General features: G+C 40.4%; 1 protein-coding gene across 14 annotated transcripts in view; it reads right to left on the bottom strand.

Moving 5' to 3' along the window:
* The window catches only part of LOC101787092 (ankyrin repeat domain-containing protein 26-like), a 151,998-nt gene that overhangs the window by 62,018 nt on the left and 75,280 nt on the right, over positions 1-14,700 (bottom strand). For 5 of the 14 annotated variants that reach the window (XM_063254337.1, XM_063254351.1, XM_063254352.1 and 2 more), the window contains 2 exons: positions 13,532-13,686; positions 3,529-3,784 (listed from right to left, as the gene is read on the bottom strand). The exons of 2 other annotated variants lie outside the window; for them this stretch is intronic. In XM_063254337.1, the coding sequence (XP_063110407.1) occupies positions 3,670-3,784; positions 13,532-13,686 (270 nt within the window). In that variant the 3' untranslated portion in view covers positions 3,529-3,669. Of the gene's footprint in view, positions 1-3,528; positions 3,785-8,062; positions 8,309-13,531; positions 13,687-13,728; positions 13,907-14,700 lie in introns of those variants that run through there. 7 more of the 14 variants (XM_063254345.1, XM_063254341.1, XM_063254343.1 and 4 more) reach the window with 3 other exon arrangements.

Below are 14,700 nucleotides of genomic sequence, written 5' to 3'. Positions count from 1 at the left end.
CGAAGTAGCTCAAGCTTAGATACAGTGGTCCTCCCTGACACAGCCTGCCAAAGGCAGGATAGTGAGGGTTAATAGGGAAAAAGATCCAGAGAAGGGTCCTGGAACTCCAACTGCAGAAGACATCAGAGGAGTATTTTGTCAGTACGCAGGAGGAACAAGCCAGAGAGTGTCAGCAGCACATGGAAGGCTGGAAACCACGAGTGACGTCCAGTAGCTGGCTTTCTCTTACAGCAGAGCATGGAGCAAAGATTCAGAAGCAAGGACAGTGTCACTGCCTGTCCAGGGAGTTTTTTCTTGGGTTTTCACAGTGCGTTAAGTAGAGGTGCTGTGTTTTACATACATGATACTGAACAGAAGCCAGGCACCCTGGCTATGTTCCATTGTAGCAGAGGTCTCTGAGTGACAATTCAAAAATCTTGATCCCAATTCTTCAAAGGCTTTAGGCAAGAAATGGAGATAAAGGAGAAGACAACTCTCATAGTCACCACAGAGGTGACTGTGAGGAATAGAGATGCAACTTGAGATCCACATCCTGGGCAACTTTCCTTAAGTCCAGATGGACCATTTAGTGTGGTCGTTTAAGACTGCAAGATACTGTGACCACAGGCTCTGCATCCAGTGTCTGGACTGTTTTGGCCTCTGTAAGTACATGGGTTCATACAGTGGGAATTTGAGCGTGACCAGATGTTGAATGTATATAACACCCCTTGGGGGAATTGTTCCTCTCTAACTCAGTTCACAGTGGCATTTCTTAAACACGTGGAATGTACTGTCCTGCTCCATTGTGCCACATCAGTTATGGTTGTGTCACTTTCTACTGCCCCCATGTAGTTGTGAAGCTTCACAGGTTTTATTTGGGGCCCTGTGCAGCAGGGAGAGAGGACACAACCCTATGGGTGACTGGTATAGATCACACTATGTCCTTAGTGCGGGGAATTTATATTAGAAGCTTCTGAGACAAAGTAAGCAAAGAATATTTTGAGTAAATTTTTAATGGACAGAAATATCAGTTTGTGTCCTAGGCTAGTATCAAGGATTTTGAGGCAACTCATAGCAATCCCTGTGTTGAATTTGATATTTTCAAATGACGCAGGAAATTTCTCCAGAATGTCTCCAAGCTCTGATCCTGGGTGCTAATCAGACATTCACAAACTAAATCATGTAACAGCCTCTAAATATGTCTAAATATACATTGAGCTAACTAATCACAAATCTGTAGCTGAGATTGTCAATAAGAGGTGCTGATGCTTTGCAAATCCCCTGCAAGTTACTCTTGACATGTTTCTGCCTTCTTTGAGGCCAAGATATTTTTCTCAAAACTCATGGTCATCCAGCACATATCCAGATCAATGTCTCTAAAGATGCTATTTAAATACATTGTCTGAAAAGATGAGCTTGAAAGTCCTTGGGGCTAGTGGAAATTTCATCCTAGCCAAGTTTATGGCCACATGTGTTACTGTAGCAATTCTCGTGAGTGAGAGGTCTACAACACTGGCCATACTAAGAAGCAAATTATTGTATGGTGACATTTTAAGACAAAATAAAAATGAGAATGACTCCTAGGTGCTGAAAGAATCCAGCATCTTGAGCTGACTTCATCAGGAACATAGTGATATGAGGAGCATCCTGCTGGAGCTGTGCTTGAAAGTGTGTGCTAAATGATATCCTGCTTGTGCTGGGAACGGTTTTGATTTCCACTACTGTTTCCCATTTCCCCATTCAGTGAGTTAAGATATTTTAACTGCACTATTGAAATCTAGGAGAAGTTCAGTGTGCCTGGTGTCCAGCTAGGAAAACATGTATATAAAATGTATCATGCTTGAGACATCCATAGTGCTACCCTAAGGCTTGGCAATCACGAGTGTGAATAAAGTATGCTTGGAAATGTAAGGTATACTCAAGCTGTGTGTTAGTATAGCCTGACATGAAACTGGAAGTAAAGGCTGGATGATTTGAGATCTTGAAGGATACAGAGTGTTCTGTGCAGTCATCGGATGCACATGAAAGCTAGTGGATTAAAGGGATTTGCAAATCCTCCAGTACTGAGGTGCCTCTGCCATTTTCTAAAAATCATCCCTCTGTGAATCTTAATGTAGCTTCCTGATGACATCAAAGATACTACTGGCCATGGTCAACCCAGAAACACACTGGAGGAAGTTATAGAGAAAAGAATAGCCACTGTCTGTAGTTCTGCCATTGATAGCTTTGAAGCTCATTGAATCTGTTCAATAATGAAAGGCATTGTTAGCCATCCTAGCATCTTCCTCCAAATATCACTGCTCATTTGGTACCAATCCAAATTCCATGTGAGTCCTGGTCCAATATACGAACTGTGTTTCACTCAGTGCTTATATTTTCTGTACCGTACTGTGTTTAAGCAGTCTGCTTTCATGATGGTTCTTAAATTCATGGACTGGCAGAAAGCAATGCTGGTACTGCATTTAACTGAATTGATCAAGCACTGAAGAGCCATCAGCAGCATGGCTGTCTGTTGACCAGGCAGCTCCTAAGTCTAGATGTTCATGAACAATAAATCATTAGGAAGAAAGTGATTCTCCAGTGAGGCCAAATTATGAAACACTTAAAAGTCATGAAGACCTGGTCATCTCACCATCAGGATGGTTTCATGGTTTCACTACCACCCTTAGACCTTCTCAGAGGTTTGATATCCAAGCAGGAGGAGAGCAGAGTGCAATTCCACTTAGTTGTTCAGGACCAAATCCCTGTGGGACATAGTGGCTCTTTCCAACTGCTACTCCACTCACTAGGGCTACCTTGAGTCAGGTGAGTTGAAATGTGAGTCTGACAGCCCTCTGCCCTCTGAACAGCACTGATGGAAATGTTTCAGGGGATGAAGTTCTCCAAAACTGGACAAAAGTAAAAGCTACAACAAGATGAGGTCCTGATGATTCATCCAGGGAGGAGCTTTGGGGAAGAGCATAGTCCAGAATACTGGATAATAGAGATGGTGGATTTAGCCTCCCTGTGATGCAGAGAAGCAGCCTGAATGCAAACAAAGCAAGCATAAATGAATAAATGTGGCAGACTGCTCCAACACTGCTAGCACTGATCAGGTCTTCAGGAAATTGTGCAGTGGGAATACATTGATATCTTTTTTATCTCCACTGAGACGCATATTTCTCCCCTCTCATAAAGGATAATATTAGCACTCATAATGTTTCACTTGGAGGTTGGCCTCAAGACCACTTTCCTTTACCAGATTAAGCACTGTTCAAAAGAAAATCAAACTGATAGGGAACAAGAAGGGAAAAAGAAACACCAGGGTTAATATAATTGTACAGCTAGCTCCTGTTAGTACATGGAATCTATTTCCATCCCAGATGTTTTCTATACAACCCAGTAGAGAAAAGCCAGGACTTACAAAGATTTGACTCAGCTCAATATTTGCTATTTGAAAACATTTATGCTAATATAGTCTGCAAAAGATATCATGCCTATATATTATACACTGAATAACTACTATAAAGACAACAATACACAATGTGTTATTGTAACTCTTCTACTAACCTGTTTTGATGGTGTCCTATTTTTGTCTTTAAATAAACAAAATCATTCTTGCATGCATGTATGTTCAGGAGTGCTACAGTATGAGTGTCTGCCACCTTGACTCAGAACTTCTCTATAAAATAACTCCTCAGATACCAGGAGTTAACTGCACATTGTCATGATGCTCTGAAGTTTCTGCTGCATCTGTACAGTCAGTGAAATCACCTTGTTGCAGCTTATACCAGCTTGTTGGTTCTTGGTGCTTTTATCAAGCTTCCTGTAGGTATGGAGCAGAAGCAACATTCAGTATACTAAATAGGTTCAGCCCAACTCAGTAAATTGATGGGTCTCAGAAAAAGAACCTCTGGAGCTGCAGTCTGTGTCAATGGTGCAATGAATTTAAAGTCTAAATTGATGACAAAACTATTGAGTTCCTATCCACTGTGTCCCTTTACCCAGTACTTGATGAAGCTGAGTAGATGATGTCATCAGGCTGCACATCTGTACTCTTCAGGACAAACTTCCTCAGGCCCAAGTAAATCTTGGCTCCATGCTGGTACTGCTTCTTCCCATGGTGGGTTGCAATGGGATTTTGCTAGACAGGATGAATTTAGACTGACTCACTTTACTATTGCTGAGATGAAAAAACTGTACACATGTGTAGTTCACTTAATGGCATCCTGGAGCCACTGCCAAATCCATCCATTCACATTCTCATTATAAAGCCTGGGGAATCTTAGAAGTAATAACTCTTCCATTATGACCTGATGCATGAGGTGCTCTGGATTCATCTGAGATCCTTCTAAGTTGTTACTTCCATTGGAATATGCTAATATGGAAGAAGCCTGTGGACTGTAGCAGAATCATAGCTCCAGCGTTAGTATCCAAACAAATATCACATTGCATACATGGAAGAATCGGGAGTGGCACATGGCTTCCTTAACCTCCACATTCTCTTCACTGTTTTTGACTCTTGGCTGGCATGACCCATTACTTAAAGGACATCAAGAAGCTAGGAACCAGCATTCTGCATATTAAACTCTAACAGCAGAGACTGTGGATCTACTGCTTCAACCACTGCAGAAACCAGAGTGGTCAGCATTTAAAACAGTGGCATTGAGGTGTCTGACATGGCATAGCCAAAATGCTGAAATGAGTGTAGCTTAGAAAGAACCTCTGATCACTTTCCAGTGATGAATGCTCTCAGTCACTTTGGACTATTGTAGATACACAAATTTTCAAAACTGTATCTCAGGAGTATCACTGCAGAAGTCAATGTGTTAGAGAAGTTTAAAGTTTGAGCTCTTCATCTCTATTTGCAAGTGGTTCAGAGTTGACTAGAAGTGAGGGAAAATAGACAACTAAAAAAGTTGTGGGTCATTGAAAGATTTCCAATTCTCTCATGTTCCACGTTTTTATTTGATTTGTGACTCCAAGATAGAGACAAGAGAATGCAAAGAGAAGATGTTTCACAAAGGAACCAGTGCTGGGACATCAGCCAGGGTGCTGATTGTGTTAAAATCTGCCCTATGCAGATGCCATTCTATGTCTTTGTGAGTCAGATTTTAATGTCCATCTGCTCCATAAAGAGTTATTGTATTGAACTGAGTCAAATCTTAATAAAAAGGCCTGGATTTTCTGTACTGGGTTATACAGTAAACATTTGGGCTGGCAATAGACTCAGTTTCTTTAGCTTGACTTTCAAGAACATGCGGCCTGCTTAGTGACCTTTCCCTCATAGCATTCTAATCTGAAAAGAGTCCTCTTTCATGAGGCAGTTGGATGGACACATCACAGTCCTATGGACACAGGTGCACTAGAACCTCCATGAGACAAACCACCTAATGCCCTCACTTTGTGAGACTCAACAATGAAGTCATCAGTAGATCATATGAGCTGCTCAACTATGCAGAAGAAATCCTTTCATCCTTCAAACAAATTTTACTAATGTTGAGGGAACCAAGCTCAGGAGAAGTGACAGCTCTGAGGTGTATATTGAGGCCACAGGGCACCATTTCCCAGTTCTTTTTGAGTATTCATGAATGTACTCATTAATCAGTGTGGAAACCCACATGATTTCTAAGGAAGTCAAATATGAGCCAATTTAGAACTGAGTATGCACATATATCTAAATATGCCTCAACCTTTGACAGCATGAAATCCTGTGGAGTAGGATTTACCCAAAGAAAGCAAAGCAGTTGTAGAAATAAATGTATTAAAATACTACTCTCCATAGAAGCTGGATAAAGGGAAATAACCCTGCAGAGTATTTCTTTTGATAGCTTTTAGGGTTTCTTGACAAAGGCATCTGTCTTCTAAACCTAAGACTATGTAGCTATGGCCAGTCAGAGTTGGGTTACCATTTTATGTGTGCCAGGTCCCATACCACATCAGAAGGGACAGATTCCTCTTTGGTGGTGGCTCCTGAGAGGCTATTGGAAATGAGCCTGGGCCTCTGATCAGCACCCACATTCTGGGTCTCCATGACTTTTGTGTAGGACCTGCAGGAGCTAACAGTGAACTGCATACTTATTCTCTGCACAGGTGACAGTCAGGTAAACCTGTTGCAATGAGGGGCTTGCATAGGAAGCCTCTCCATGCTGCTGGAACACTTGATCCTCTGTGAGATGCTCAATAACAAGGTCAAGCTTTGTGATAGGTGATAAGATCTTAAGTGTGTTAGGGATCAATGCCTGTGAAAATGAGAGGAGGCAGGTTGAGGAGACTGTGGTCTGACCAAGGTGTAGCCTTCTGGAGTCAGGCCTCCCTAGCAATGATTTCTCAGGCTTCAGTGTGTCCCATCAGGCTCACACATTGGGAGCGTGATGTATAGTGACTGTGACTTTGGAGCATAATACTACTTAGAACCCATGACTTTCCCTGTTGTTCCTCATAAGTTGTGCGTGGTCGGTGTCTATAAAAAGAAGATACTGTTTGGTGACTGACTAAATTGCAACCTCTGCATGATTTTTAGCTTCTGAACACACCTAGACTTGGTTGGGACCTAAGAAATCCTTGGGAAACATGAAGCTGAAGGTGGTAACAGGTGACACAGAAGAAGTCATAGCACCAGAGGCAGTCTGTCTGCAGAAAGCTCATTCTCCTTGGTTGTCATTTTGCTGGTGGTGGCACACTAGCTTTGGTGACAGACTCATTCTGATTAAGAAAACTTACTCATGGCTACCCCTAATGTTGCCCTTCTAGACCTGACACAACGCAGTGGTGTGGCTTTTACCTATCTTCACCTGGATAAAGGTGAAGTCATCTATTCAGTCTTGCAGCATCAGGGTGAAATGGGGCATTTGTGTCCAGTCCCCAGGGTTTTAACCATCACTGCATGGATTTCTAGTGTGTAGGCACAGTGATACGGCTCTGTAAAATATGGCCTAGTTTCCTGTTCATACATTAGGAGGGCTATGGTCCATCTGCCTTCTGGTTACTCTCATGGGGATTCCCAATTTCTTTCCTGTGGAGTTTTACTCATGCCTCCTGTTATATTTTTAAGAAGTATGAAAAAGGGGCTCACCTCTACTGGGTATAGGAATGGCCTGACATATGGTTATATGTGGAAGGTGACTCATAGAAATGCTCCACTATGAAGTCTGGAGCCAGGGCCAAGAGCTGGCACTCATGCTGTGTGTACCTCTGGCTACTCGAATAGGAATTTTCTCATTTATCTCAGGCTCCACACAGTGTCAGTCAGATACTGGTTAGCCATCTTGCCAGTGGTTCTGGCTTGGCTACTCAGTTATTGACATCTAAACTTGGTGAATGAGACAGTCTTGGCAAACACCTCCCACATGACTTATGGACCTGCACCCTGTGTAAGTCTAGAGATTCTTGCTCCGTATGTTTGTCTGAATCCCAGGAAGATGGGACAGGAGACCATGACTAATGTTTAAGTATGGCCTTTGGCACAGTTATCCAGGCATTTCTAGCATACACCTGGAATGTGAGACCCAAGGACATCTGTGGTAGCCCCACCACTTTGTGTTTCAAATTGCCATGAATGGCTACTCTGGGCTCTAGGGAGTCTAGTAAGGCAAAAGACCTAATGACAGTTTAATGTGTTATATGAACCTAACACACTTGGAGGTGAGCTCCTTAATGTGGTTCCTGGGAGGGCACAGATAGCTAGTGATACCCACTGCAGGAAAGGGTTTGGGGGCCTCCTGAGCCATGCATGGCTCCCTGAATCCTTAGCTAATCCCTGACCTGCTCAAACTTCTCCTGTAACCATTCTTGGACCTGCTGGAGGGAAAGAGGCCAGATCAGTGCATAGTAGAGAACACGGATCTCAAGCTCAATTATGATGGTCCTCTCTGACACAGCTTCCCAGAGTCAGGAGAGTAAGCTTGTTCAGCAGTAAGATCCAGACCAAAGTCCTGGGACAGCATCTCAGAGATGTCCCTGATCACCCTATTTGGCAGAAAGCAGTAGGTACAGGTGAGGGAGTGACAGGAAAACACAGAAGGCTGGAAGCCAGGATAGAAGTCCAGTAATAAGAGTTCTCAGCGCAGAATGTGGAACACAGATCATAAGCAAGGAGACTCACTGCCAGTCCAGGGAGAATTTTAATGGCTTTTCACAGTGCTTTAGGTAGAGATGCTGCATTTGATGTGCATGCTGCTGAACAGAAGCCAGAGGCATTGGAAATGTTCCCTTTGTGACAGAGGTATCTGAGTCTCAATTCACCAGGCTGCAGGGGGAAATACAGCATCTGCTTATCTGCTCAGTTCTCTCTCTTGTTTCCCCTATGGTTGGGGAGATGATCCTATCTCCTTGTAGCTGTCAGTATTTCCTAGAGAAAGAAATGTACTATGAGGTAAACAAATCTATAAAACTTACAAGGTTGACTTCCAATGCCTGCCCAGAGCCAAGTGTGGGAGAATATAAAAGGGCTGTCTGCATATTGGGGATCTGAAAGATCCAGCCAAACAGACACAGCTCAATGTACTGCCCCATGTGAGTCCATGTCAGGAGACTGATAGGTCAATGCTGGAGGCTGAGGAGTGCACTGAATGCCAGGAGATATGATATCCAATATGAAAAAGACTGGAACTCCCCAGATGGAAAACACACCAATCCTTAGCTTCATTTCCTTTTTTATAAAATCCTTGTGGTGCTCCTCCCTATGTTAAACCTTCCACACCCAGAATTATGCTGAGTCAATTTACATGGATGTTATTTACACAAACTGACAATAAGCATCACATTGCACTCTGTCCACTTAATAAGCAGGCACATTTCTTTAAACCATAGCATTCCAGTATAAAACCAAGTTCATGGTTACACCTGACATGTTGTAACCACCCTGTGAACAAGTGAAGATTCACTAATTCCCTCTCAAGCATTAACTTTTCATATCTTAAATATGATAATGTAGTTAAAATCCTCATTTCTTTAGCATGATTCTGAGACTTGAGCTTACATTGACATTTCTGAAATTGCTTTGATCTGCCTTCTCTAACCCCCAGTATCTGGCTGAAAGAGGGTAGATCCAAGGTTAATGACAAAGCACAAGGGCAGACACAAGTACAAAAGGGAGGTGCTGATATTACTGTCTCATTGCTATGGATGAGACATAGGCACATGTATTGACATTGTTTTGCAATACACACGCAGACCTCTTTAGAGAAACTGGGCTTAGGAGCTGTTGGATAATCACCCTACAAAGCCAAGTCTGGCTAACCCTGTAACTTCTCCACTTCTGCAAAAGGGAACACATCATTCCCAGAACCAGAAAGTAACTACTTTAAATGTATAGCTGGTCTGGAAAAAATGGAGGAGAATGGGCTCCATTTTGGCAAACAGATGAGATGCTTTTCAAACTTGTCAGCTTTCAGTTTCTCAGATCCAGGTTTAATACAAGCTAAAATATTAACTTGGACTATAGATGAGGATAGGTACATGGTGAGTATAATTGATAATGTGGACTCTGAGAAGGATGGTTTAGATGGAAATGAAAAATCCTGTGGTTGGAGCCTTATGACTTGTGTCTAGAACTCAGTTTTGCATTCTCAAGTGTAGACAGTTGTTTCTGAGAGAAATTATGTGGGCAAGGACCAGGCTAGGATAAATACAGCAGGTCTCTTGAGCTGTATTTGCCTGAAACAGGACAGAAATAGCAGTTTGTGTACTAGATAATATCAAGTATTTTTGAGGCAACTCATGAATTCCTATCTTGCATTGAATTTGATATCCTTTAATAGGGCAGGAAGTTTCTCATGGCTGCTATTCACAATCTAAATCATGTAACAGCTTATGGGAAAGGAGATATGTGTATGCATGTAGAATCTGTGCCCCCATAAAATCAGTGTGATACACATCAGCCAATACCAGGGCAAAATAGGATGGGACTGTGAACTGTAAGGTGACAGTTGGCTCAATTTCTAAAGAAAAAGGCTATCCCCTTCTAGCTCCATTTCCCCCCTCCTAGTTGATAACAATCTAGACATAACTGAATCACAAAGACTTAATGAAACATGCAGTGAATAGCATTCTGAGTTAGCAGATGCTCTGCCAAGATGGAGGAATGGGAGATACGAAGGATGCTCTGGATGGAAGATGAAAAGTTTGCATGGAGAAAAGGACAGCAATGGGCTCTGCTTTGTCAGCCTGACTTCCCTTCATGTCATGGAGTCAGCAAGACATGAACTGGCCAGTGTCCTACAGGAAGAAAAATATCTCCATAGGAGTAAAGACAAAGTAGTCCTACCACAACAACTGACACTTACAGGATCCAACAGGACTAGAAAGTGAAGCAGTAAGCCACAGTGTGACAGAAAATATCTGACAATCATGTATCTGATAAAGGATTTATGTTTTGGATATATAAAGGACTCACAATTAAAAAGCAGAAAAGATAACCCAAAGCTGAGCATGGTGGCATACACCTGGAATCCCTCCAAAGGCTGAGGCCAGATGTTTTCAGGAGTTCAAGGAAAGCCTGAGCTACACAGTAAGACCCTGTCTCAAAAAAAAGGAAAAGGAAAAAGGTAACTCAAACTGAAAATGCAGGATGAACTTAAGTATACATTTGTCCAATGAAGATACACAAATGTCAATTGGCTTGTGAAAACACATATGCCCAACACCACACCCTTACTCACCAATAGGGAAGTTGCATTATAAAAGTAAAATGCAAATGCAAGGGAAAGTCACAATCAGATTTCACTTCATTTGCATGGAACCTTTCAACCAAAAAGAATAAAAACTCTTGGCAAGGATACAGAGATGCTGTAACTCTCATACAATGCTGGAAGAAGGTGAAATGGTGCAATAAGTTTGGAAAATGGACCGGCACTGCTAGTTTCTCCAAAGGTTAAGCACAGAGAGTTACCACATGACTCCACACAGAAGCCAAGAGAAATGAAAGCAGGCACACACAAAATGCTGTACATGTATTTGCACAGCAGTATGAATAACTGTTGAAATGGAAACTACTGCAAGTCCATCAACTGCTTGATGAATTAAAAATACACACAAGAGGACATTACTTAGAAGAGGAAATAAAGTACAGAACTACAACATGAATGAATCTTGAGAACCTGCTAAGTGAAAGAAGGCAGTCCCAAAAGAAGACAGGACACATATTGAGTATTTTGATACAAAATGTCCAGAAGAACACAATCTACAAAGTATATCACTGGTTCTTTAACAGTGAGCCAGGAAAGAGGTAGGCAATGGTTGAAAGGTCTGAATTTTCTTTAGAATGAAAGAATTTCCTGAAATTGGGGTGATGACTCTGAATATACTGAATGTAACCAAATTGCACATTTTAAATGACTGAATTTCAACCTACGTAAACAGTATTTTAATAAAGATGCAAGCAACATCCCAAAATTCATTTCATACACGTGATTTGAGGTTATGTGATGGTCTATATGTTGGCTTTGTATCATTAGCCAGGGCTTAAAACAACAAGATACCCTTTGAATTGAAAAGGAGTGATTTTATCAAATAAAAGTAAAAAATATCCTTCCCCTCGCTGACTAAAATACAATGATGTATAGTTCCCCAAACTAAGTAGTTATTGTTCCCAAAACTACTAAGAAATTAGCTTGTAGATTAGCCTGGTATTTGGAATATTCAAGTGCACTGGAATTTGTATCTCCATGGAAACAAAAGTCTCCACTTCTGTGCTCATCTAACTTTGTTTCTTTTATTTTAACAAGTTTCTTACATCTGCAAGAATGTACAGAGTGAAATTTGAAGTTTTACCTCTTGAAACAGATATTATATTCTAACATGAAAACAATTCTTTCATTTGTTTCAACCTAACAGTATTTGAAAGCATTGACAGAAATATAATCTTAGATAAATAATATGCAGTAAAAGTTTATGCTGTATATGTGACAGTAAAGAGCTAATACTGTAACCATGCACAAGATTCATATAATTACTATCCTCTTTGGTGTGTTAACATAATACACTAACTTATTCATCTTAGCTAAAGCCCAGAGATCAGAAACCAAAATGAAGAAAAATATACTTACATGTATTTGAATGTTAAAGATTTTAAAAACATAATTAGGTATCTGTTAACCATGGTGAACAAGAAAAGAAAGAGCACACAAAACTCTGAAGGTGGGCTGGAGGTGCAGCTCAATGGTAGAGTATGTGTCCAGCATGTGCAAATATATAGGTTCAGTCTCAAACAAAGAACAAAAGTAAAGCAAAGCAAAGAGAAGAAAAGAAAATATTGAGATTATTGGAAACAGAAAAAGACAAGAAACATCATCTTTGAAATCTGAGTTGAAGAGGAAAAAAAGCAGTTTAGGAGAAAGGAAATCAACAGAGGAATAATAGGTAGTCTGAAAGTGTGTTTTAGGAACAAATTTCAGTCTTTGGTACTACCATGCTGACAAAATGCAGGAGGTACAAAATTGGAAAGACAAACAGTTAAGGAGATGCAAATATTGGCTTGAATCATAACAACCTCAAGCTCTCCATTAACCAATGGTAACCAGCCATCATGGGGGCTTCAAGACACTGGAAAACACTTTTCATTTTTAAACCATTTTATTCTTTTTCCTTGTAGAATCATTTGCATCCGCAAGGCATACATATTTTTGTGTGCAAGAGACTTTACAATCACCCCTTTCTATCCTGCAGGTTCTGTTTTCAGGGATTCAATCAACAGTAGACTGAAAATACTCAGGAAAAGAACTGCATCTGTACTCAACACATACTAATTTTTTTGTCATTACTCCTTGAATGACGCAGCAAGGACTCACATAACATTTACCTTCTATTAAGTGTTAATAATCTATCAATGACTTAAAACATAGGAGGATTCAGTAGAGTATATGCAAATGCTATGCAATTATGTAAAAGAGACATGAGTATCCAAGGAGTTTGATATCTAAAGAGGTCCTGGGACCAATACTGTGAATACATCAAGGGGCGATTGTATAGTATTTACACACACACACACACACACACACACACACACACACACACACACATACACACACATATTTATTTGTATAATATATAATCTTGAATGAAGGCACACACACGATAAGTGGACAGAAGCTTAGTACCACATATACTGCATGCACACATGGGATTACTCATGGATGACAAATGTAGTTGTTGACAGATTTTATAGCTAACGGAGAAAGAGGTACACAGAAAATATGAGACAAATCAAGATTAATATTAGTGTTATTAAAGAATGACATAGGCTGTTAAACACAAAAATATATTTTAATGCTAGCTGGAAGGATATTACCAAAAGAAGGTAACAGAGAAAAAAAACCCTCAAATAAAAATTCAAGTAGATAAAAAGAGGGAACTTCATATTATTTCCAAGCACTGTCATGTGTTTGAAACCACCAGAGTAAATAACATATGGCATTCACAAAACAGATTATGCTGTGGGTCACTAAGGTAAATTTTAAAATATAATAATTTGTGTATTAATTAAAATGCAAATAATAGATTCACAATTAGTTTAGTAAAGTCAGTGAAACCATTCATGACTGGTTGGTAAGGTTTGACATTATGAAAATCTTACCCTGCTAGTTCTGATTCAGGTTCACGATTTTTCTTTTGTATTTCATCCAAAGCACATTCCAGGTCGTGCTTTTCCTTCTTTAATTGCTCCACCTCAGACATTGCACTTTTGAACAGCTCAGTGAATTTGAAGAACTGTTCTTTCTCATCTTCAGACTTTGAAAATGAATTTATAATTAATTTCTAAAACTCTAAAGATTCATTCCTTAACAATATTACTTCACATGTGCTCATGAATGTGCAAACGCAAAGTATAAAACGGACGCCAGTAAGAACAGACTTGAAAACAGCAGCTTCTCTGAACACAGCTCAAGTTAACTTGTGCTTTCATCATTTTGTTTTCATCATGACGGTTTCTGAAGTGTGTGCTGCCAAACTTTGTTAAAAAAGAAAGTTTTACACATAAGCATTGATGAAAAATATATGAAAAGGACTGTATTTCCATTTCACTTTCTAAAGATATTCTAGAGGTCTTTCCCTCAATAGCTCAACATATTCCAGGGTTATTTAAAACATATTTTATCAAGACAAATTCTGGAAACCTCGATTTCATCCCAGTTTTGAACCTCACTCGACTTTGGAATGAGATAGATATTTATTCTCTCTAAGCATCCTCTCAGGAATTTTGTTTTGTACCCAGGAACCAAAACCTGAATCCCTTGCTGGCTAGACAGGCACTGTGCCACTGAGCTATGTGCCCAGCCCAGAATTATTTTTTCTGCTATTAAACAATTTTCTCTTCAGTTTCTCTTTTTTGTAATGCGAAGAAGCCTCACTTCTACATGGTTCTTATGGCTTTTCTATCATCTTGTTTCTTGCCCTCCAAAGGACTCTTACATTTCTGATACATAGTCTCATGTACAAATCTAATTTTTCATCACTGGAGGACATTAAAATCTGATTTTCATCCTGTATTTCCAATAAAGTAATGTGAAAGTCACCAAAGACACTTGTTTCCGGAGTTCTCATCCTTCCCACTGCTCAGAGCTTCTGCTCACAGTGACTTCTCTCCACTTCTCTCCACTCCGAGCTCCACTGTGCTCCTAAAGGCAGTTGCTTAAGTCTTATGTCCACTACAGTTCAGATTCCCTCAGATCCTAAATCCAAGCCTTTGAGTCTGATAACCTAATCCCCATTTCCAGATGCAGCCTCTAGACAGGGGTCATTTAC

This window comes from Cavia porcellus, unplaced genomic scaffold (genome assembly GCF_034190915.1).
Source record: "Cavia porcellus strain 051 isolate PalLab524CR breed Dunkin Hartley unplaced genomic scaffold, mCavPor4.1 scaffold_8, whole genome shotgun sequence".
NCBI classification, from domain to species: domain Eukaryota; kingdom Metazoa; phylum Chordata; class Mammalia; order Rodentia; family Caviidae; genus Cavia; species Cavia porcellus.
The sequence above is the reverse complement of the archived record's forward strand: the minus strand, read 5'-3'. Positions and strand labels throughout refer to the sequence as shown.